The sequence below is a fragment of the Plectropomus leopardus genome, chromosome 18 (genome assembly GCF_026936395.1).
Source record: "Plectropomus leopardus strain MGB_pleo_1.0 chromosome 18, ASM2693639v1, whole genome shotgun sequence".
Lineage (NCBI taxonomy): Eukaryota > Metazoa > Chordata > Actinopteri > Perciformes > Serranidae > Plectropomus > Plectropomus leopardus.
In genome coordinates, this window is record NC_142193.1 from 30,690,001 (window position 1) to 30,715,000 (window position 25,000).

Consider the following 25,000-nt stretch of genomic DNA (forward strand, 5'->3'; position numbering starts at 1 on the left):
GACTCGAACACGTGTGTGCGTGTGTGCGTGTGTTCTGTGAGGACGTTTGAGGAGCTTCACATGATGGCTGATGTTCTGACCACGCTGGAATGTTTCCAGCTCGCACGATAGAAGTTAATAATCAGCGTGAGCTGTGAGTGTGGAGGAGTTTTCTGTGTCACGATAAAACACCCGGGAAAAAAGAGACATTTAAAATTATACCTTTGATTATTAATATTATGTACTTCCAGCTATTTTACAGAATTATTCATGTTTTTAGGCACTTTTCCCGCTCCTTTTCCCTTTTTCCTGCTCAGGAATGCTGTCAGTCAGCTTTTTGACTCCTGGTTCGACCCCTGAAACCCAAAAAACAAACCAAACTTGATTTCCTTCAAAAAGGAGAAAAAAAACACGCCTAGCAGCTGAACATTAGTGTGTGGGGATTATTTGATTTTTTTTAAATGTCCAAAAAACTATATGTATAATTCTGTTGATTGTCTATTTAAAGTTATGTTTCTGAAAGAAAAGCGAAGTATTGATTGCTTGAGTTCTTATCTAGTTTTTTGAGTTTGTTTATTTTTGTTTACTGTCAGATAGTTTGTTTGTCACTTTTTTGAGTTCCTTCTCTTGCGTTTCTTTGGGGTTTTTTGCTTGTTTTTTTGTTTGTTTTAACTTTTTTGCTTACTTTCAGATTTCTTTTCTTACTTTCTGGAGTTCAGTTTCTTGTTTCTTGTTTGTTTGTTGTTGTTTTTTGTAACTTGCCGCCTTCTTCCCATGTATTTTTAAGAATGCGTTTGAAAGAGTTAACTGTTTGTGTGTGCCTGCACTCGGCAGAAAGTCCTTTTATGGTGAGCTCAACGGAAACCTGATCTGGCTGATAAACAGGGCGCGCCACATCTGGTTTGGGTTTTTTTTTTTTTAACCCTTTGCTGTCCTGCTGTGCTGTCTGCTCGAGTCTCCGTATCGGAGTGAACTCAGAGTGAAGCAGAGTGTCAATGTTACTAAGTACGTTTAGTCAAGTACTGTATAAATTTGGGGTACTTGTACTTTACTTGAAGTATTTTCTTTTCATACTACTTTATACTTTTACTCCACTAAATTTCAGAGGAATATTGTACGTTTTACTTCACTACATTTCTGTGACAGCTTTAGTTACTTTACACATGAAGAGTTTATGAATTATGAAGTTTAGTCATAAATAAAATTACTATGAGAGTTTATACAAATACAACTGCAACGGTTAACCGATTAAATCAGATGAAAAGATGAAATTTGACCGCCGACTATTTTGCTAAACATTTTAAAGTCTTTTTCTTTTAAAAACAATTTAGAGTTCTTGGATTTTGGGAGGTATAGACAGATAGATTTAAACTATGGAGTCTCAAATTAAAAAATCTAAAATGATTTTTGTTATTTTAGCAAACACAAAGAAATATTTTTTTTATTTAGTGAGGACTTTAATGGGTTAAAACAAACCTGTGTCCGGACTTTGGACACCTGCTCTTTACTGTCCCGTTATCTTTCAGTAAATGTATTTACAGCAGCAGACATGTTCACCTGCGGACCGTGACACGCGGACAGACAGTGATGTCATCTGGTCTCTCTGCTCTGATTGGTCCGTGAAAGATGTCTTTAAAAAACTTTTTTTAGCTGATTAAAATGTGTAAATGAACACGTTTACAGGATTTTAAAAGCCCCGACACAATAGCTCTCGTTTTTATATCACCATGGAAACACACTGAGTGACTCCACGTGTTAATATGTAGAAACACTGACTTTACATGATGTTAGCATGTAGAAACACTGACTTTACATGATGTTAGCATGTAGAAACACTGACTCCACATGATGTTAGCATGTAGAAACACTGACTTTACATGTTAGCATGTAGAAACACTGACTTTACATGTTAGCATGTAGAAACACTGACTTTACATGTTAGCATGTAGAAACACTGACTGACATGATGTTAGCGTGTAGAAACACTGACTCCACATGATGTTAGCATGTAGAAACACTGACTCCACATGATGTTAGCATGTAGAAACACTGACTGACATGATGTTAGCATGTAGAAACACTGGCTGACATGTTGTCAGTTTAGAGGTGGGAAAAATCGATTCACATAAGAATCTCGATTGTCCTTTTTAACGATTCAGAATCGAATAATCGACAATAAAAATCCTAAACATCGATTACTGACTATAGTTACTAAATACAGTCTGTTCTTAACCCTCTAAAATGTTTATCATTTAGAAAAGTCTTAATAATTTTGGATCGTTTGTCGGATCTTACTCTCTCCCGGTGAAAGCTGCCGGCTCAAACTCCGGTGCATCGCCGCTCTCTCAGGAGCCTCGGGATCAGACCGGGAATTCGGTTGTTTTCACGGGACGTTGCTCAATAGATCCACAATGATAGATCCGGTACTGGGTGTCTTCCGTCCATATTTTAATCATATTTCGGTGATAGACGTACATTAGCATCGATGCTAAACGCCATATTGGTTTCCCATAGTTCCTTTGGAGAGGTCAGAGGTTTGTTTGGGTCTTGTCCACCAATCGGAAGAAGAGTCGACGCTTTGTATCCGCTTACGTATGCCATACGTCATCAGGAGCAAACTGCACTGTGATTGGTCAAATCCTCCTGTATCTATCGATCTGTGTTATTGGCAGCGACTCCTGTATTAGAATAAACGCTGGTAATAAACGCCTGTAATAATAACAACAACAACAACAACAACAACAATAATAATAATAATAATAATAATAATAATAATGAGACATGGATAAATCAGGTGACGGTCTAACAGGCAGCAGGGCCTCATATGGATGTTAACCCTGTGTTGACAGGAGTGTGCTGTGGCCCTCTGCAGCATCACAGAGGAGCTGCTTTACAGAATGGGATAGATAATGGGATACACAGACAACTGCAAAACAAAAACAGATTGGGACTTTTTTTTGAAAAACAATAATAATTACAATGTTTACTTTTTCACTTTCTGATTCCCAACACTTGGGAGAAAGATCTTCTACAATAAAAAAAAACTTGTACATAATAAAACCTCCATAATTTCATAACATAATATGCCACTGGCAAAACAGACTGGAGTAGATCCGAAATTACACCTCCTATATTTTGAATTGGAAATCAATTTGAATCGAGAATTGATTCTGAATCGAATTGTGAGATACTGAAAGATTCACATCCCTAGTTAGCGTGTAGAAACACTGACTCCACATGATGTTAGCGTGTAGAAACACTGACTCCACATGATGTTAGCGTGTAGAAACACTGACTCCACATGATGTTAGCATGTAGAAACATTGACTCCACATGATGTTAGCATGTAGAAACACTGACTCCACATGATGTTAGCGTGTAGAAGCACTGACTCCACATGATGTTAGCGTGTAGAAACACTGACTCCACATGATGTTAGCGTGTAGAAACACTGACTCCACATGATGTTAGCATGTAGAAACATTGACTCCACATGATGTTAGCGTGTAGAAGCACTGACTCCACATGATGTTAGCGTGTAGAAACACTGACTCCACATGATGTTAGCATGTAGAAACATTGACTCCACATGATGTTAGCATGTAGAAACACTGACTCCACATGATGTTAGCATGTGCAGAAACATTGAGTCCACATGATGTTAGCGTGTGCAGGAGCTGATGTACGGCGTGTCTCTAACAGGAAGCAGCGATGGCGGCGGAGACGTTGGTGCAGATTCTGCTCGGGGAGCTGAAGGAGTTGTTGTCAGATCAGTTTAGTGAGTTTAAGTTCCACCTGAGGGAGTGCGTGCGGGCTGACGGCGGTTTGAAGGTGATCCCGGCATCTGACCTGGAGACCGCAACCCGTCAAACAACAGCCAATCTGATCGTTTCCAACTACAAGGAGCAGGCTGTGGCGGTGGCACAGGCGGCTTTCAGGATGATCGGGAGGAACGACCTGGTGGAGAATCTGAGCCGGCTCACAAACACAGGTAAGACATGTGAACGAGTGTCCACATGTTTGATGACCTGAAAATGACCTGAAACTGACCTGAAACTCTTCTCTCCATCCTCAGGTCCGATGCAGGTAGACGGTAAGATTTCAAACACGGTTAAACTGAAGCTGGGATTGTGTTTGTAGAAATTTGTTCACACATTTGAATAATGACTCGTCTGACCTGAAGCTGACCTGAAGCTGACTTGACTCTTCTCTCTGTCTGCAGGTCCTATGGTGTTGAACCCTGGTAAGATTTAAGCATCATGTGACACTCTGAAAAACATCCCATAATATCTGAAAGCAGCGTGTGACCATCTCTGTCTCCGCCTGTCTTTTAGGGAATTTGCAGTGATGGTTTCCATGGAGACCACATCCTGAACACCTGAACCTCACCTTGGATCAGAGGCATAGACTCGGGGGTCACATGACTCAGGTTCAAGACACAAATGTGATGACTTTAAACTCGACTAGACAAAATCAAAAAAGACTAACAGCTCAAACTGGACTTGAACAGCAATGATCACTCGGCTCTGAGCTTTTTGATTTGAAAATATTCAATAATTTGAAATCCAACAAAAAATTCTGTTTTCACAGTTTCTGGCTGATGAATGATGTCACTATTGGTGATTTTTAACGAAAAGAAAGCATGCAGACCTGCCAGTGTGTGGGGCACGTTTTCTTTAAAAACCACCAACATTTTTTAAAGGAAAAAAAATGACCAAAATTTTCTTTAAAAATCTTTGAATTTTTTAAGCCATTTTTTTCTTTAAAAAAATCTGAAGTATAAAAATGGTAATTTTTTTCTTTACCCCCCCAAAAAAGAAAAAACACCAATTACTTTTCTTTATAAATTGCTAAAAAAAAAAAAAAAAAATAAAACAAGAAATTAAACCAAAAAAAAGCCCAGAATTAAATTTAAAAAATGGCAAAAACTTTCCTTTAGAAATCATCAAAAGAATTTTAAAGGGAAAAAAACACTTTGACACGTCGACTGGAGGAGCCGAGGATCGAACCACCAACCCTCCGACTGATAGACGACCCGCTCCCCGAGTCACACTATGACTCGACTCAGTCACAGCTTCGTAGCACATTTTGATTTGTTCAAGACTATGAACTTTAAGACTTACGACTTGACCTGAGTGCAAAGACTCGAGACTCACTTATGACTTGGTCCCACCTGTGCCTTCACCTCTGCACCTGTTTCAGATGTTATCAGCTCATTAAATGTTTGTTATCAGTTCACTCAGGACCACCTGAATGCCTCAGACCAGCAGGCAGTCGTCATATTGTTCACATGACACAGCTTAGACCATGGTTACCGTGGTGATTTGTGAAGAGATCACATTTGGCTCCAGTGAGTTTGTTACGAAACCAAAAGAAGTGACCAGAAATAGAGACGTCAGGTCAAACTGCTGATAACACACATTTAATGGGCTGGTAACACTCACAGCTTCAGGGTTTGATTTTCACATTCCTGCCTGGTGCTGGTTTTTATATTGTCGTAAAACTATCTATCAATAAACTGAATAATAAAAGTGGTTTTTCAGTTTCTTGCTGCGGGTGCGTGACATCCTTCAGCAGTTTAGAGGAAATCAGCAGCAAATCAAACGTGACGGCGCGAATCTCTGACTGAAGAAAACACTGAGAACAGATGAGTTTGATCTTTATTCAAGCTCAGTAAAATACCCTCTTATGTACAGAGTTTAATCTGCGAATCCTCCAGGTTAACTTTGTTCTACGTCTGTAATACACATAAACTCAACACTATAAAAACATACAGCAGTGTTCAGATGATCTGACAAACAGCAGGAATAATGTTCTGTAAAATCCATCCCTCAAAAAGACAAACTGTTATTTTCTGTCTCTAATAACCTGTGGAGTCCCTCAGGGGAACGTCCCGGATCCTCTCAACTTCAACACCTGGATCCACGTCAGTTTTCTTGTGCTGCCTTTCTCACATTTAAACCTCTGAAACCTGAAAAAACTGGTCTGATTTCTTTAATAGACACAGAAAAAAAAATCATGATGAGCAACTTGGCATAAAATGTCCCATAAACTGCAAAAGAATTAGCAAAAGGGGACGAGGAAAAGATCTGAAAATTAGCTGCATGTCATTATTACAAATTATTTAAAAAAGGGTTAATTGTCCAGAAAACTACAATTATAATTCTCTTAATTATATATTTAAAATTATATTACAAGAAAGAGAATAAAATGGTCTTTCAGGAAGTCATTTTTTAATGTTTTTTTTGTTTTTTTTTTTAAATTATTTTTCCTTTTTTTTGCTTATTGGCAGGTATTTTTCTTGTAACTTTATAATAATTTCTTGTTTTTTGTGAGGTCATTTTATCTTAAGTTGCTCACTGCCCTTTTCTCATGTTTTTGACAGAAATGAATCCAGTGTGCCCAGGTATCAAAGGGTTAAACCTTATTTAAATATAAATAAACTCTTTAATAAATCATTTGTTTTTGTTCTCTGTCTGAAGCGACGACATTCAGGATGTGTTTAGCTTAGTTCAAATCAATTTTAATTGGATTCTGATTTGATCTCAAAAAGCTTCTTCTGGTGATATTTTCACTCCGCGACGACGGACTAAAACAAAGCTTCGAGCTGCACGCTACAGATTTGTTCCAGTGTTTAATACGCAGAAGGTATCGTCATTTTCTCGACTTAGAAAATGACTTTTCTGTGCAAATCGGTGTTCTCCGGAGTCAGTTAATGCAACAAAAGGCTATTTAAAAGTCCCCAAATATTTATAAATATAGCAAATATTTGTAATGAAAAAAAAAGAAAATTACCAAATTCTTTCCTTTAAAAAATCACCAAAACTTTTAATTTAAAAGATCACCTTTAAAAAATAAAAATAAAAAAATAATAATAATAAGCTGATGTTTTTTCGTTTTAAAAAATTGCCTAAATTCTATTTGTAAGAAATATTAAAAATCACCAAAATTTTGTCTATAAAAATCTTCAAAATTTTTAAGGAAAAAAAATTGCCAAAACTTTTTAAGTAAAACAACCCCAAAGAAATATTAATTTTTTCTTTAAAAATTGCCCAAAAGTCTAAAGCCAAAGAAAACGGCCAACATGTTTTTTGGAGGGATCACGCCTTCAGACGCAGCGACACATGAGCAGAACAGCAGGAGAACGAGCGGAGCTGAGACTCTGCCGATGTTTGCCTGCTGCGACCTGAAGTCTCTTCCAAAGACGGTTCCTAACAAAGACCGACTCAGCAGGTAGAACCGGGATCAGTGAAGTCCAGGTGGTGCACCTCGTCCCGTCTCCTCTTAGAATCGGTCCAGGTTTCAGTTGGTTCCACCTGAATCTTTGAGGACTTGGTGGTCTGGTGCAGAGACAGAGGACTGGTTCTGCCAACAGTTCTCCAAGGACCCAGTGGGACCTGGACCTGAAGTGTGCAGTTCTCACTTTAAGTGCGATCTTGGGTTTACAGTTTTCTTTAGGTGCCCAGTTAGTGTTTTTAGTCTTGTAGGCAAACTGTCAGTTCTGGCTTCAGAACCAGTCTGGGGTTCTAGGTGGTTCTACTCAGGGTCTGTCAATGCTGTTTAAGGCTTGGGGGTCTGCTGGAGAACCCAAAAGGTTCCACGTTCAACATCTCATGAATTTAAATGTCCATAGGATTCGAAAAGAAGGAGATGATATTTGGTTCCAGAGTTCTATGAGGTTCTACAGGAAATGTGTTTGTTTTGTAGTGTCTCCTGACGGAGCCGTGAGGCTGAGTGGAACATGAGTTCTACATGGTTCCACTCTAGTTCTACCTGGATTTTTCAGAACCAAGCGTTGATAAACAGCATCATAGAGCCGGCATGTTCCAGGTTCCAGGTTCTGCTCCCCTAAACATTCATGACAATGAATTTAAAAAAAACAAAAATAAAATAAAAACTGTTGGGAGGTTTTCTGCTCACAGTGGGAAGTCCAAGGTCCTAAGTTACCGAAAAGTATTTTTTTCTTTGGATCCTGCTTTGGAACATGACTCATGTTTAAGGCTTCAGAACCAGATCAGGGTTCTCGGTGGTTTCACTCTGGTTCTATCAGGAACATTTCAGGCGTAGTGGTTGGAGAGGAGCCTGTTGAAGCCTGCGGGTTCCCTCGTGAACTCGAATGTCTTCTGAAGTTCTGATATTTAAGTGAAGTTGTTTGGTTCTGGAGGTATTTAAAGGTTCTCGAAGGATCTTGAATTTGTTGGGAGTTATCTTGTTTTTTTAAGGTGCCAATAAAATTTGGTTCCATTTGGTCTGTTGCTTAAAAAAAGGCCAAAGCTTCTGTCAAAGCCTTAGAACCAGGTAAGGGTTCTAGGTGGTTCCACTCTGGTTCTTTGTGGATCATTGCGGACACAGTGGGTAGAAAGGGGCAGCTTCCAGGCCCCCCCCCCTTGGTGGACTCTGGTTGGGGAGGAGGTGATGACGGGTCCAAAGTTCTCGAAGGTTTCTTGGACCCCCTGGAGGGTTTTTGGCCGGCGTCCTCAGAGGGTTCTGCAGGGCCCCCCCTACCTCTGGGAGAAGACGGTGTGGAACTCATTGAGCATGAGCTCCACGATCTGGCTCTGGAACACCATGTGGATGGTCATGTTGGCTGACTCGGTCTGTGGGCGGAGCAACGTGGGCCCGAACACGATGGCGACGCTCTGAACCGACATCCTGTTGGAGTCCTTGTGCTCGATCACCCTGCAGACCGAGAGAGAGAGGGGTTCCTGTTCAGGGTCACAGGTCAAAGGTCACCTCTTTCCTTTAATTTGTGCGTCGTCACAAAAACAGACTACAAACCACAGCTTTCTCTGTGATTCTTAAATCAACATTTCTTTATTCAATATTTTTATTAAAGATTCTATATTTTACATTTATTTATTCAATTTTTTAAAATTATTTCTTGATTTAATAATAATTCTATATCCAGTATTTTTTTTGATTAAAAATTCTAAAATTAACATGAATCTAATCAATATTTTTTATATATTTATTTAATATTTTGATATTCAATATTTCCTTTTTTAAAAAAATATGTCTTTGGTCAATATTTCTTATTATATCTTTATTTAATGTGTCTTTATTCAACATTTCCTAATTGAAAATTCATTATTTGATATTTCTTTATTCAGTATTTCTTTGTTTGTTTAAAATTTCTTAATTAAATATTTTCTTAATTTAATTTTACAGTATTTATTAAATAACATTTAAGCATATAATATTTCAGTATTAAAATTTTCTGTGCATACTATTTTTGTATATAAAATACTTCTCTATCTTTTTCTGTAAATAATATTGCAGTATTTATTTTTTCTATATTTAATATTTCTATTTTTGATCTTTCTGTTTTTAATATTTCTGTTCATATTTCTGCATTTTATATTTCTGCGTTTTATATTTCTGTTTTTAATATTCCTGTTTTTAATATTTCTGTGTTTGATACGTCTCGATGATGACAGCGTCGTCAGGAGTCGGTGTAGAAAGGTGTGACGGTGAGCTCACTTGCGCAGGTGTCTGAACAGCAGCTCCATGGTGTCGTGGTTGGGCAGCGGCAGAGAGCGAACCAGGTCCTTCATGTAGGAGACTCTCAGGCTGTAGTCTGGGACCTCTGCAGGACAGAAACGCACACACACACACACACACACACACACACACACACACACACACACACACACACAAAAAAAACAGCATTACTATTTTGTTATTCTCTTACACACACAGCACCAGACTAAACCTGTGTCCTCTGGAATTTTCCAGTTTTTAGAGGAAACGTACAGAAATGTTTTCTTTATTTCCAAATTTTTAAATTGTCTTTTTTTTTTGAAGAAATATAAATTGACCAAACCAAAAAATCTTGCATTTTTGAAAAAAAAAAACAAAATTTAGAAAAATTTTAAGGAAAAATGAAATGGTTTTAAAAAAATTTAAATAGGAAAAATACAAAAGTGTTCTCTTTAAAATGTCGCATGACGTCATGTATGTGTGATGTAGTATGAAGCCTGTCACATGACATGTATGATGTAGATGTTGCGTGTCACATGACGTTGTGTGTGATGTAGTATGAAGCGTGTCACATGACGTTGTGTGTGATGTAGATGTTGCGTGTCACATGACGTTGTGTGTGATGTAGTATGAAGCGTGTCACATGACGTTGTGTGTGATGTAGTATGAAGCGTGTCACATGACGTTGTGTGTGATGTAGATGTTGCGTGTCACACTGACGGATCGCGGCGATGAACTTGTCGAAGCAGCTGAAGGGGTAAAGCGGCTCTGGAAGCTCCCGCAGGAAGAGCTTCAGTGCTCCGGTGATCACGTGGATCTCCTCCCACTGTCCGTCCTCCAGGTCCAGCTGCTCCTCTGCAGGGACAACAGGGACATCATGGAGACACAGACACATCACGGAGACATCATGGAGTCACAAAGTTTCTATTAGTAGAAACCAACCAGCTAACAGACAGAATGACAGACAGACGAATGAATAGTTACCATGATCAGCTTTGTGTCGTAGTTTCTGGATCACTGCCAGGTTTCCGCTGACTCTGTAGATCCCGTCCACATCCAGACCTGAACACACACACACACACACACACACACACACACACACACACACAGAGTTTCACACTTGACTGCAAGACGCCACAAAATTTTCCTAAATCTGCAATTGTGTGTGTGCGTGTGTGTGTGTACCTCTCCTCTCCACTGCTCTAATACACTTCTCCACAAATTTCGGGATGGTGGTGTTCTCTCGGTGACAGAGGGTGTCCAGGTGACAGCCGAACACGTTATCTGGACACCAGAGACAAGACGCTCAGTAAAAATCATAAAACATTTCCCTCTGCTGACCAGCACCGTGTCATTAGTCCCTCTGTCCACAGCGAGGTCAGGTTCAATACGCAACTCTGTAAACAAACCATGTCTCTATCAGCTGTGTGCTCATGTAAACAAATCATGTATCTATCAGCTGTGTGCTCATGTAAACAAATCATGTATCTATCAGCTGTGTGCTCATGTAAACAAATCATGTATCTATCAGCTGTGTGCTCATGTAAACAAACTATGTATCTATCAGCTATGCGCTCAAGTACTCAAGATCATCAAGATGTAACCACATAAAAGATCTGAATACTTTAACTCTTTCTCTCTTTCTCTCTTGCTTTCTTTCTTTCTTTCTGTTGTTCACGCTTAACTTGTGATATTTACTGTGAACTTCACACGATGCAGCAGACAGCCAGCAGGTCGTTACAGAAACTCTCAGCTCTGTTTTCTGGATTTTTTATGCATGTGTTCAGATTCGAGCTGGGTAGGGTCGGGTTTTTAAAAAAAACCTGAACCGCGCATCACTAGTTCATGTTTTAAAGCAATGATGGTGTGGTCACCATGGAAACAGGCGGCGGTGTCGGGTTACCTCTGATGTAGCCCTTCTCTTTAACGCTCTGCAGCGTCGGCCTCCGCTGCAGGAAGCGTCGCAGTTTGGTCCGAACTCGTCTTTGCTCAGAGTCGGCTGATCCTGATGAACTCCTGGTTGCTGCAGCAGAGAAGAAGAACGTGGTTTATCGGAGGGTCTCTGACAAACCATATAAGCCCTGAAACTGTTTCCTCCTGATCCATTTGTTCTTTAACCCTTAGAAACCTGAGCTGGACTCCTCTCCAAAACACGGGGAAGTTACAAGTTATGACTTACAAGATAATTACCTGAAATTTAGGAAAAAAGATAGACGGCAAAAAAAAATAAACAGTAAATAAATATACTGATAAAATAATAATAGTTTAAAAAAAATCTAGTTTTCTGGACATTTTCCCTATTTTTTAAATTATTATTTTCTAATAATTTTTGTCTTTTTTGTCTCTTGTCCTGAACTTTCTGAAAGTGTTACATTATCTCCATTACACAGCAGCAGAAAGTAACTTTTACTCCATACTTGTTCTTAATTATTTCTAGTTTTTTATTTTCATGCAACTTTACACTTTTACTTCACTACACTTCCGAGGAGAATATTGTACTTCTCACTCTACTACATTTATCAGACAGCTTTAATTACTTATTCAGATCTTTGAATAAAAACATAACAAGAGTAAATAAACTATGAAGTTTTAAAATGAATTAAAGTACCAAACAGTTTTGCAGTGCAGCTGCAACAATGGAGTTGATTAATCTGTTGACTGACCGCCAGCTATTTTGATCAACTTTTTAAAATCTTTTTGTAATTTCATTATTTTTTTTTTATTTAATAATTTTGATTTTGGGTACTCACACGACCTCTTCCTGTCTTTGTCCTCTTTGTCTGAAGCAGTGTCGTCCTCGTCATCTTCGTCCAGTTCCTGAAACATTAAACTCCAGCTGACACTGTGTGTGTGTGTGTGTGTGTGTGTGTGTGTGTGTGTGTGTGTGTGTGTATTACCAGCTGTCTGATGGTGTCCTGCATCACTTTGAGCCAATCACTGACGATGTTCTCAATGTCGTACTGCATCAGATACTCACAGCCATGACGAGTCTTCAGCTGCACAACAACAGCAACACAGTCACACACAGTCCACTTCACCTACAGGTTACTATGGTAACCACAGTAACCATGGTAACCACAATAAAGCACACCATGAAAGTCATGAAAATAAAAACCTCTCTAACCGGCTGTAACCATGGTAACAGAGTCATAGAAGCAGCTGGCTGTAACCATGTAACAGAGACGAAGTAATCTCAGGCTGTAACCACGGTAACAGAGTCACAGAGACCTCTGGCTGTAACCATGACGACGTACCTCCAGGACATTCTTCTTGGAGGACTTGTCCTTGGCGGCCCAGCCCACCGATGCTCCCCGCAGCTCCACGGTGTATTCTGGAACAATCTGTGACGATTTACTCTGAAGAGAACAGGAAGTCGTCATAAATAACACGTTCAATAAAGTCGTGTTATTAGCATGCTAACATGACCATGCTAACGTGCTAATGTTTAGCGTGTCTATCAGGATTTTCACAATAAAGCTCCTGATTAGTCAGATCTCTCTGACGGTCCAATCAGAGGGCAGATTATATGATGTCAGATAAACACGGTGTTCCAGTGTGTGTTACTGGTTCTCACAGCGTTCCCAGTGGGAGCAGATTTTGGGTCTTTGTGGAAGGTGAGGATGCCCCCGTGGAGGACGGTCCAGGACTGACTCCAGTTCTTCCTGTCAACAACAATGACAGTGACAACAACAACAACGTTAACAACAACAGCGTCAACTAACGTTGACGCTGTTGTTGTGCAGAGGACACGACAGAGAATCAGCTCGTCCATGAGGAATCACATTGAGTCTCACCTGATCTTTTTACCGTTATCCACTACTTTGGTCTTATTGATGATCCCCGCTTTCTCCAGGAGGTGGCACTGTGGAGACACACAGACAGACAGACAGAAAAACAGACAGACATAGAGACAGAAAAAGAGACAGAGGGACAAACCGACAGAGGGACAGACAGAAAAACAGACAGACATAGAGACAGAAAAAGAGACAGAGGGACAAACCGACAGAGGGACAGACAGTAAAACAGACAGAGAGACAGATCGAGGGACAGACAGGGAGACAGACAGACACAGAGACAGACGAGTGAGTCTTCAGGTTTCTTTAAACCTGCAGGTCTACTTTGAAATGTGACTCCTGTGTAAACATGGGCGTGGTTTGTGTGTGTGTGTGTGTGTGTGTGTGTGTGTGTAAAAAGAGAACTTCATGACACACTTTTACTAGATCGTCCTCAAGACATTGAGACCCTAAACTCCCCTTAGAACCTGAAACCAGAGCCAGCAGAGCCACCAGTAGAACCATCAGCAGAGCGTGAGCAGAGGTGTGACTGGTGATCAGTGTGTGATCAGTGATCGGTGTGTGATCGGGGCTTCAGTGTGTGATCGTTGATGAGTGTGTGACTGGTGATTAGTGTGTGATCGATGATCGGTGTGTGACCTGTGATCAGCGTCGCTCTGTCAGTTTGTCCCTTTGGCTGTGATCAGTGATCAGTGTGCAAACAGTGAGCAGTGTGTGATCGATGATCAGTGCGTAAGTGGTGATCAGTGTGTGATTGTGATCAGTGATCAGTGTGTGACTGGTGATCAGTGTGTGATTATGATAAGTGATCAGTGTGTGATCAGTGATCAGTGTATGAGTGGTGATCAGTGTTTGATCAGTGACCAGTGTGTGACTGGTGATCAGTGTGTGACTGGTGATCAGTGTGTGACTGGTGATCAGTATGTGATCAGTGTGTAAGTGGTGAGCAGTGTGTGAGCGGTGATCAGTGAGTGGAGTGGCCAGTGAATGGTGAGTGATCAGTGTGTGAGCACTGATCAGTGTGGGATTGATGATCAATGTGTGAGCGGTGATTAGTGTGTGATCGGGGCTTCAGTGTGTGATTGATGATCAGTGTGTGATTGGGGCTTCAGTGTGTGATAGATGATCAGTGTGTGATCGGGGCTTCAGTGTGTGATAGATGATCAGTGTGTGATTGGGGCTTCAGTGTGTGATCGATGATCAGTTTGTGATCGGGACTTCAGTGTGTGATCGATGATCAGTGTGTGATCGGGGCTTCAGTGTGTGATCGATGATCAGTTTGTGATCGGGACTTCAGTGTGTGATCGATGATCAGTGTGTGATCGGGGCTTCAGTGAAGAGAGCTGAGGTGTTAGTTTGGTTCTTCGTGTGTTAGAACGAAGGTTAGTAACACCCACGGTTCCCATGGCAACGTTTCCACAGAAACTACAATAAAAGATCAGTAATTCCTGACAGACTCCGCCCAACACACCCAGCAGCCAATCAGAGCGGAGGACCTACGTGCAGCTGGTTCGAGCCTGTGCTGCGATCGGACAGATTCCTCTTCAGGACTGGCCTATCAGAGAGCTTAATGAGGGAGGACAGATGACATCACAGGGTGTCCACCAATCAGTGAATGAGTGAATGATGGGCAGAACAGAGGGGTAGGTCAAAGTGTGATGGTGAGACAAAATTTGGGCGACTTTTGAAGACAAAATTTTTTGCAATTTTATTTTTCTATTAAATATTTTTGGCATTTTTATTCTTTAAAATTTTTGGTGATTTTCTTTTCTTAAAATATTTTTGCATTCTTTCTTTGAAATGTTTTGCAGATTCTTAAAGAAAAGAAATGTCTGAGAGTGTCAGTGAGACAGGTGATTGTGTCAGTGAGACAGGTAAGTGTCTACCTGTGGACTGTCAGGAGTGTGTCTTCTGTTGGACACGTCAGGGAAGTCGGAGACGTTCCTCCTGTGGCTGTGAGCAAACGTCTGAAACAGTTTTTAAAATAAAAGTTACATTTTTCTGACAATAATCTCGAGACCTGGAGATGATGTCATTGTATCGGTTGTCAGTAAATCATTATCTCCTTCGTAAAAGTTTGTGATTTGTTCACACAAGTCATTAACATGTTTGAACAAGTCATTATCTCGTTGACAAAAGTTGTTATCTCATTTTCCCGCGAGTCACTGTCTAGTCTGTGCGGGTCGAGTTGGACTCACGTCTTCGGCCACGCTGTGTCTCCAGTTCCTGACCTGCACAGTTCCCTCCTCAGAAACTCCATTTCCCATCAGCCTCTGGGGTGCAGGTGGCAGATGGAACAATCAATGAATGAACTGATCAACTCATGAAAAATCAGGAGAACAAACTGTTTGATTGATTGACAGACAGATTGACAGATTGATTGATTGCTTGCCTCCTGCAGCCTGAACTGGGAGCCTCCTCCGTCCTTCGGCTCAAGCTGAGCTCTGGGAATTGACCCCGCGTGCTGCTGAGGATTCTGCAGAGGATCAAATATCAAAATTGACCGCAGATTCACACGCTGGAGCTGTAAAATCAGTCGTGTTTGTGTGTGTGTGTGTGTGTGTGTGTGTGTGTGTGTGTGTGGTACCGTGGTGAAGACGTCGCTGTTGTCGCTCTGGACGTCGACAGGATAATCTTCCTCTGGCAGCGGCGGCTTCAGTTTCATCAAACAAACAAACAAACAGACAAAACAGAAACAATTATTAAAGAAAATGTAGTAAACACTCGTCTGTAGCTCAGAGGTGGAACAACTTCAGAAATAATTGTTTATTTTGTGACTTTTTGTTTTTGTTTGCTGACATCACGATGTTTTCAGTAAACAATGCACAACAAATAGACATAATGAGGTTATGATCTTTCATCTCTTTGTTCTGCTGAGATTTATGTCTGTCAGACTTTAATAATAATACAAATAACACTAATAATTAAAGCTGCAAGCAGCGATGAAAAGGCTGTTGGACCCCTGCGTATGTCGGGGTACTGATGGGACAATAAAAACGGTCGTTCGGGACTATGAAAGTCGGATAATGTATGCGGAGAGGTTGGACTCTGGAGTGAGATATTTCACATGGTGGAGTACTTCCAGCGGTAATTAGGTGGCAGACACAAATGTCATCTCGGTGTACATAATTTGTAAACCAAACCAACCAAATATCATGTAAATCCAATGATAACTGTCCCTCAAGGCTTACTTGCTCTTGCCAGTAGGCGGCACTATTATAATTAGTGAATTTTGTTGTACAGATGTGTTCAGGGCTGCACTCTTATCAAACCTATGAAGTTTCAGTCGGATCAGACAGTGCACACCCAAGTTACAACAATGTCCTGTTTTATGGCGAGACATCAAAATAATACGCCACGCCACGGGAAAGGGGTAAATATTTTGCGCTGATCTTTGATAACTTTTAATCATGAAGGGGTTAGGATTAGACACACCTAATTAGATATTATTTAAAACATAATGAATTAAGAACAAGATTACAAATAAATATTTAAATATAATATAGAGACTGTTTGTTATTTATGAGAGGGATGCAGGTGGTGCAATTAGGAGGAGGCATGCTTAGTAATTTTGGGGAGTTATATTTTTATTTTGGCTTTCAGGGAGGGGCGAAAAACTTTAAATGGCTGGATTTTGTTTTTATTTATTGCTGATTTTTAAGATGGCATGTTTTCTTAAAATAATACACTTTTCTTCTTTTTTTTATTGATGGGAAAAAATGGCGGAAAAAAAATCTCTTAAATTTGTTTGTCAGTATTGAAAGGAAAAACATTGTGATTTTTGGTTTTGAAAAAAAGGTGATTTTTTTTCATTTGGAAAGTTTTCAGGTCTTAAAAAAGTAAACAAAAAAAAAAAGAATACAGGATTTCTTCAAATTAAAATTTTTAGTGAAAAAAAGATAGCTTTTGGTTTAATATTTTGGGTGATTTTCTTCAAATAATTTGAGCATTTCTTTCTACTTTGTTCTTTAAAAATGTTTTGGCATTTAAAAAAAAAAAAGAAAGAAATTATAGAATATTTTTCTGTAATTTTGTTTGGGCAACTGTTAAAGGAAAAATGCTCTCTCCTCAAAAATGTTTGCAGTTTTTTTTTCAGAATTTTTTTTTTGAGATTATCAAATAAAACATTCCCCCTGAACACACGGGCCCTGAAATTTGGAAGTCACTTTTTCTTAAAAAAATCATCACAAAAGTTTTCCTCATAGTTTGTCACGAGCGTGCGAGCTGTGATCTGGGGATCGTACCGGGGCGGCGTGGTGCCTCCTGCCCGCTGTGGGTCCAGCGGGGGAGGAGGGTGAGTTGGGGGAGAGTGGCTCCGGCGGGGCCCAGGACGTGGCCCCTGATGTGGGGTTGTAGTAGTAGATCCTCCCTGAGGCTTCGTCCAGCAGCTGCTCCCAGACCGCCGCGCCCTGACAGGAAGCACATCACACACAGGCGTCAGTCACTGACTCTGCCGCCCTGACGGCGTCTGCAGGTGACTCCTACCTGAGAGGAGGCGGGGGAGAGCAGAGGGGAGGGGGAGGTCAGCTGCCCCCCCTCGCTCCCCGTGGACCGCTCCGTGTCTGCGGCGGGGGAGCTTGGAGGTCCGCGGGGGTCGGTCCAGGTGGTCTGTCGACTGACGGGATGGAAATAAAACACCTTCCCGCTGTCCTGGTCTGTGTGTACCTGAATACAACACACACATACACACACACACACACACACACACACACACACACACACACGCTCTGCTCAGCAGACGCTGCGTTCAGGGACACTCAGGTTTTTTCTGTCAAGCCTCCATTTACGTTTTATTTCACAGTTTCATTGTTTCTGCTTTAAATTTGTTCATTTCAAAATAAAACTAATAAAAGTGACAAAACAGAAGCAAAAAAATAATAATAAGATGAGCGCAGAGTTTAAACCTCCTGAGCCACAGACACTGTTCAACAATACACTTCCAGGACTTTTCCAGGACTTTTCCATGACTCCGAGTCAAATTTTAAACCCATAAATTCTCTGAAACGACCTTCGACCTTCATCAGTTCTTTTTCATCACAATACAACAGTTTTTTAAATATATATTATTTTAAAAAAGATCAGAACAGGATCAGGCTTTGGGCAGACAACTTTAAATCAGTGGCTGGATTTTGGATTTTTTTTACTTCCAATTTAAGAAAAACAATTTGGGCTATTTGTCATTTTTGTTTATTTTGTGATTATTTTATTTTAAAGACTGTTCTCGGGGGTTGGGGGGCATTAAAAATGTTTGGTAATTTTTTTTTCTTTAAAATTTTTTCGGTGACTTTTTAAGAAAGTCAAACATGCTTTGAACGGTATAATTTCATTTAAAAGGAAGAAAAAAACATGTTTTCTTAAAAAAATGCTAATGATTTTTTTTTTAAGTTGATTATTTTTGTTCTATAAAAAAGTGTTTTTTTTCTGTATTTAAAAAAAAAATATTTCTCAAGAAAGTCATCACAAAAACAATTGAAAATGCCAGTTTATCAGCCAAAAATTGTTAAAAACAGAAATTATTGTTGGATTTTCACATTTCTGACGATGCTTGAACACCTTATGTGTTATTATACAGGTTTTTGAAACAAGACTCTATGAGTTTTCCAAAACTTTCAAGGCATATGTAGTTTTCAAAACTGGAGAAGTAACAGGTAAGCTTCAGAGGAACACACCTGAGCGGCTCCGATGACGTCTGATGAAACTTTAATGAAGAGAGGACGCGGCTCGGAGGAGGATTACAGGAAAACACAGCTGAGAGCTTTTTACCCGTCAGACTGTCTGCTGGTTATTTACTTTTAATTCTTTAAATATTTTTGTCGCTTGCGTTTACGATGATATGATACCACTGCATTTAAATAAATATACACACACATATATACGTATACATATATATATATATATATATATATATATATATATATATATATGTATTTGTGTGTGTGTTAAATGATGGTGGAAATTAATTAGTTTTTACAGTTTCTGGTTGCGATAAATGGTGTCATTTTGGCAATTTTTATTTTGGTGGGCCCGCAGGTTGGGAAGGCATGTTTTCATTTAAATCAACCAAAAATTTTAAATAAAAAAAAAACAACAAAAACCCCCACAATTTTTTAATTAAAAAGACAAAATTTCACAAAAACTATCTCCAAAAAAATAAAGTTAATAACAATCCCAGTAAGGGATTTTTTTTGGAAGTTTTTAAAAATCCCCAAAAACATTACAGATGTTCAGAGGTCAAAGGTCAGCTTACCTGCCAGCCGTCCTGGGGGCTGTTGGGGGAGGCGGGGCTTATCATCCCGGAGGAGGAGATAGATGAGGAGGGGGTGTGGTCAGGAGGAGGTGACGAGGGGAGGGCGGGGCCAGGGACGGAGATCTGAGGGATGGTCGGTTTCCTTAGTGACGACACGTTAGCGTAGACTGGCGAGGTCGGGTCGAGCGAACCGCGCTCCTACAGAGAGAGAGAGATTAAAGGGACAGTACGCCAAAAAAAACCAGAGAGAGACACAGAGGAGAGAATGATGGATGGATGGATGGATGGATGGATGGATGGATGGATGGATGGATGGATGTTTCATTTGTTCCATATGGAGGTTCAGAGTCCCTGGAATCCTTGAAGAGATTTCCAGGCTCCTTGAAAAAGCTGAGCAACACCAGCAGCTTTATTGCAGTAAAGCTGCTCGTGTTGCTGATTCTCCAGGAGCCTGAAAAAAAAACCTCATCCTTAATTTAATTCATTAAACAAAAACAAAGTCACAGAAATACGTCACTTTTTATCCCTCAGTGATCGATCGATTGATCGATCAGTTAATCAGTTGATCAATTCATCAGCTGATCAGTTGATGTCTCTGCTCTCTCCTGATGACGTTTGGAGAATTCGAATGTTTTGCTCTGAACATCTTTCCGGATGTTTCCTCATTAACAGAGTGTGTCTGTGGGGGGAGGACAGGAAGTACCCCTCCCAGGCTTTATAAACATACACACAAACACACACACACACACACACACACACACACACACACACACACACACACACGCAGTAACATACACATACACACACACATTAATATTTGGTTAATATTAGGTTAAGATTTGGTTTATATCAGGTTAACATTGGGTTTATATTTGGTTAACTTTTGGTTGATATTTGGTTTATATTTGGTTGATATTTGGTTGATATTTGGTTTATAATAGGTTTATATTTGGTTAACTTTTGGTTGATATTTGGTTGATATTTGGTTTATTGTGACTCTGTCAGCCGAGTCGCTGAGTTGATCTAAAGTTTGAATCTGCTGTTAATTGCTTAGATCGTTACTACAAACTGCGTATATGTTGGTACTGATACTGCAGTACAGTTACTTCACTCTGACTGAAGAAACTATACAGAGGTCAAAGGTCACATCAACGTACTGTTGGGTGACTGCAGGTCAGATCAATCACTTTATAATAATTTTTAATAATAATACCAGTAATCCCAGTTCAAAGCCAGTCTGTGGAGTCAAACTCTGAGTCAGTTTGGATCCAAAGGAAGCTGCAGCTCAAACAGTTCAACTTACCCATAATGCCTCTCTCTGTTAGTGTCTGTACTTTTAAATTCTTCATCATCAGAGACTCCTTCATGGACTCCTTCACTGACTCTTTCATGGACTCCTTCATGGACTCCGGTAGAAACTGCTCTCTCAGTCCATCGGCTGAAGCTGCTGCAGCTATTCTGCAGCTCCACTCTGCAGCCTGAAGCCCCGCCCCTCCGTCTGTAGCCCCGCCCCTGTCTGGTGGTGGGCGGTCACCATGTTTTTTTTGGAGTCAGCTGTTTTGAATCAGTCTTATCAGGGCTTTGCTACTAATCCTCCAAGTCACTTTACAGCCTCCTCAAGGGCTCCTGGAACATTTTCAAGGTCCTTTAGAACTTCCTCAACCTCCTCAAGAACTCTTAGAACCTTGTTATGGAAGCATAGGAACCTCTTCAAGGACTCCTGGAAACTATTAAAGGACTTTTTGGAGCTCTTCATGGGAGTATCGAATTTCTCCTAGTAGCTTTTCAAGAAACTTTAAAACTTTCTCATCCTCCTCAAGGACTCATTAAATCTCTTTATGGAAGCACAAAACTTTCTCACAGACTTACAGAACCTTTTCAAGGACTCCTGGAGCCTCCTCAAGGACTCATTGAATCTTTTTATGGAAGCATAGAAAATTCCTCACAGTCCCACAGAATCTGTTCAAGGATCGTGAACGTCCTCAAAGACTCTTTCTAATGTCCTTATGGACGCATAGCAATGAAACCTCCTCAAGAACTCCTTGAATGTCTTTATGGAAGCACAGAGTTTCCCTGAGGACTTACAGAACCTTTACAAGGACTCTTAGAACCTCCTCAAGGACTCCTGGGACCTCTTTATGAAGGCATAGAACCACTTCAAGGATGCCTGGAAGCAGCTCTTGGACTCCTTGAATATCTTTATGGAAGCATAGACCTTTCTTAGAGGCTCACATGACCTAAGCAACAAAGGACAAAGGACTCCTGGAAACTCCTTACGGGCTATTAGAACCTCTTTATGGAAGCATAGAACCTCCTCAAGGATGCTTGGAACTTCCTGGAGGAGTCATTGAATCTCTTTATGGAAAAATAGAACTTCCTCTGAGACTTGCAGAATCTTTTCAAGGACTCCTGGTACGTCCTTAAAGACTCTTTTAATCCCTTTATGAAGACATAGAACTTTCTCACAGACTCAAACAGCCTTTTCAAGTACTCCTGAAACCTCTTTATTATAGTGCAGAACCTCCTCAAGGATGCCTGGAATCTTCTCAAGTACTCCTTGTCTCTCTTAATGGAAGCATAGAACTTCCTCAGGATTGCCTGGAACCTCCTCAAGGAGTCATTGAATTTCTTAATGGATGAATAGAACTTCCTCTCAGACTCACAGGACCTTTTCAAGGACTATTTGAGTATTGTTTGTTTCCAGGCTGTTTAAATGATTCACTGGTGTCTCGTGTCCAAACAGCCCGATCGTCCAGTGATGGCACACAGACAGCAGCAGCATAATCACCAGGTGACTCCTCTCTGCTGCTCTGCTGCTACAACAACAACAAAGCAATGACAACAACGACAACATATAAATATATATATATATATATATATAAATTATATAAATTATATATAAAATATATATAGAAAATTCAGCTAACATTTTAGTCTTTTTTTCTTTAAAATTAAAAAAAAAAAAATTTATTTAGCTTTTTCTTTTCAGTTTTTGGTAATGTTTGAAGAAAACATTATGGCTTCTGTTTCTTTCTTTAAAAATCCGAGCTGAAACCCAAACATCCAACAAATTCTCCACAACAATCAAACTCCACTCAGCTCCTCACAGCACACCTCCTCCTGCAGGAGAGCCACCCTAACTGCTCCAACTCCTCCCAGGGATTCAACTGAGACACACACACACACACATACGCACGCACACACACGCACGCACACACACACGCACACACACACACACACACTCACACTCACACACACACACCGTCTTCCTCTCTGTTTCCTGTCTGACCCTGAACACATCCTGCCAGCTGTGACATCACTACATCCTGCTGACATCATCACATCCTGCTGTGACATCACCAGACCCATTAATTTTTAAGAATAAAAAATTTAAAAAGCAACAATGAGTGCATAAATAACTGCAGTAAATAAAATAAATTTTAATAAAATTAAAGATACCGAGTGAGTAAATATTAATGTATAAATAGAATTAATAATTATTTCCAAATAATTAAGATAAATAAATAAATGAATGGAAAATGAAAAAATAAACAAAAACAATAAAAGAAAAAACTATGAATAAAAAAATAAATAAATAAATAAAAACAATATAAAACTAGAAATAGCAAATGAAACTCAAAGTGAGTTCAGCTTGTTTCCAGGACCAGAACACGGCCGTCCTGGAGGTCAAAGGTCAGAGCTGTTTCTGCTCCAACAAGAAGAAAAAGAGGAAACAGCTTTTTATTCTTCTTCTCTGACTTCCTGTGTGGACGCTGCAGGAAACGATGCATAGCTCTGGGCTTTTATTTTGTAGCTCTGAAATCTGACTCAGAGACACACGGCAACCAATCAGATCCCAGATCAGATTCCGGATCAGATCCCGGGTCAGATCCCGGATCAGATCCCGGGTCATCACATGGTTCATATGTGATGTTTAGGTTTGTGATGTTTACATTTACAGTTGTCCTAAAATGTCCTAAAATCCAAGACATGTCCTAAAGTCCTAGAAATTTCCTAAATTGCTTTAAATCCTAGAAATGTCCTAAAATCCTTGAAATGTCCTACAATCTAAGAATTTTAGGCCCCTGGCCCCCTGTCATTTGTAAAAGTGGTCCCCAGGTAAAGCAGGTTTAGAGTCTCTGGATTAAAGGTTTTGTTTTTTATATGGAGACAATCGGACTGTGTGGACGTGGACTCTGAACCGGGACAGAAGTTAAGAGAGGTCATTTATAACAGCACAGACTGACAGCAGATGTGTTACCTGTGAGGGGGGCGGAGCCACTGCAGGTGCAGGTGCAGGTGCAGGTGCAGGTACAGGTACAGGTACAGGTACAGGTGCCGGCGGTGCTCCAGGACTCACTCCTCCTCCCACCAGGGCCTCCAGGTCCAGGTTCAGGTCCTGGATGGATTCGTAGATGTGGTTCGAATCTTCCTCCTTCAGTGAATCCACCTCGCCGCCACTCTCCTCCACGCTCTCCTCCACGCTCTCCTCCTCCTCCTCCTCGGGCTCTGGCTCTATCGGGGACTCCTGGTTGTCACGACGAGCTGAAGATGGTGAGGACGCACCGTGGTGGTCACTGTGTGGGGGGACCACTGGTGTCTCCACAGGGATGGGCTGGGTGTGGGGCCGGGATGTGGACAGGGGGTCTGCTGGACTGAAACTGGGCACTCGAGGTTTGTCCGAGTCCCTGTGGTCGTCCAGGAGCCCTGACGGCTGCTTCCTACTCGCAGCGTCATCAGCCATGTTTGTAGTCCCACTGGGCGCTGTAGTTCTGTGGTTTGGGGGATCAGGAGGGGGGTTACTGGGATGGCGGGGTACCACCAAAGTGGACAGGTCATGAAAGTCCAGCGGGACGCCGAATGTGGACATGCGGTTCTCGGTCTTGCGGTGTCCGGTGGAGGCGTCCGGTCTGAGCCGGATCATTACCTCATCCCCCGCTTTGGTCCTGGGCTCCTCCAGAGTCTTTGGGACGGGGACAGGGACGGGGACGGGAACAGGGACAGGTGTCGCCGCAGGGAGCAGCAGTGGTTCAGGACTGGGTGGGTCGAAGTCCAGAGGTGAGGGGACGTCCGGCGGCAGCTCCTTGACGTACTTGGCGGGGATGTAAAAGGGCTTGGAGCCGCCGTCGCTGCGGACCTGCCACCAGTGGTCGTTGGTCTTCGCCAGCAGGACATAGCGCTCGTTGGGTTTGATGGTGACCAGCGCACCGTCCCGACCCTGGTACTCATACTGAAACTCCACCAGAACCAGACCCAGACCTGCAGGACCCAAAGCAGAAAGAGACTCACTCTGAGAACAGGTTTAGTCCTTTTAGTATCCATTCGGTGCCAGATTGGAGGATCCCCCACACCCCCCAACAGAGGTCCTAGCTAAGACCCTAATGTCCTAAAACCTTAGTAATGTCCTCAAATCCTAGGAATGTCCTAAAATTTTAGAAATGTTCTAAAATCATAGGAACATCCTACAGTCCTAAAAAACATCCAAAAATCCTACAAATGT

General features: G+C 40.9%; 3 protein-coding genes across 7 annotated transcripts in view; 1 reads left to right on the plus strand and 2 right to left on the minus strand.

Annotated features, from left to right (window-relative positions):
• dnaaf19 (dynein axonemal assembly factor 19) overlaps nt 1-2,708 on the minus strand; it is a 6,180-nt gene extending 3,472 nt beyond the window's left edge. For 2 of the 4 annotated variants that reach the window (XM_088069280.1, XM_088069278.1), the window contains exon 1: nt 2,455-2,708. The gene's annotated coding sequence lies outside the window, so the exon portion shown is untranslated. Of the gene's footprint in view, nt 1-2,274 lie in introns of all 4 variants that reach the window. The other 2 variants (XM_088069279.1, XM_088069276.1) reach the window with 1 other exon arrangement.
• LOC148186535 (NACHT, LRR and PYD domains-containing protein 4-like) overlaps nt 1-5,510 on the plus strand; it is a 5,676-nt gene extending 166 nt beyond the window's left edge. The window contains exons 2-5 of the mRNA XM_088069275.1: nt 3,682-3,970; nt 4,055-4,072; nt 4,202-4,222; nt 4,314-5,510. Coding sequence (XP_087925401.1) covers nt 3,691-3,970; nt 4,055-4,072; nt 4,202-4,222; nt 4,314-4,327 — 333 coding nt within the window. The 5' untranslated portion in view covers nt 3,682-3,690 and the 3' untranslated portion in view covers nt 4,328-5,510. The remainder of the gene's footprint in view (nt 1-3,681; nt 3,971-4,054; nt 4,073-4,201; nt 4,223-4,313) is intronic.
• A 111-nt stretch (nt 5,511-5,621) lies between these two features.
• The window catches only part of arhgap27l (Rho GTPase activating protein 27, like), a 27,839-nt gene continuing 8,460 nt past the window's right edge, over nt 5,622-25,000 (minus strand). The window contains exons 4-23 of one of the 2 annotated variants that reach the window (XM_088069271.1): nt 23,762-24,759; nt 19,501-19,698; nt 17,739-17,918; nt 17,498-17,662; nt 15,841-15,906; nt 15,646-15,729; nt 15,452-15,526; nt 15,140-15,220; nt 14,754-14,819; nt 13,254-13,321; nt 13,034-13,121; nt 12,714-12,815; nt 12,357-12,455; nt 12,210-12,276; nt 11,363-11,482; nt 10,645-10,743; nt 10,444-10,521; nt 10,180-10,314; nt 9,460-9,565; nt 5,622-8,658 (exon numbers count right to left, since the gene is read on the minus strand). In XM_088069271.1, the coding sequence (XP_087925397.1) occupies nt 8,481-8,658; nt 9,460-9,565; nt 10,180-10,314; nt 10,444-10,521; nt 10,645-10,743; nt 11,363-11,482; nt 12,210-12,276; nt 12,357-12,455; nt 12,714-12,815; nt 13,034-13,121; nt 13,254-13,321; nt 14,754-14,819; nt 15,140-15,220; nt 15,452-15,526; nt 15,646-15,729; nt 15,841-15,906; nt 17,498-17,662; nt 17,739-17,918; nt 19,501-19,698; nt 23,762-24,759 (3,053 nt within the window). In that variant the 3' untranslated portion in view covers nt 5,622-8,480. The remainder of the gene's footprint in view (nt 8,659-9,459; nt 9,566-10,179; nt 10,315-10,443; nt 10,522-10,644; nt 10,744-11,362; nt 11,483-12,209; nt 12,277-12,356; nt 12,456-12,713; nt 12,816-13,033; nt 13,122-13,253; nt 13,322-14,753; nt 14,820-15,139; nt 15,221-15,451; nt 15,527-15,645; nt 15,730-15,840; nt 15,907-17,497; nt 17,663-17,738; nt 17,919-19,500; nt 19,699-23,761; nt 24,760-25,000) is intronic. The other variant, XM_088069272.1, reaches the window with a different exon arrangement.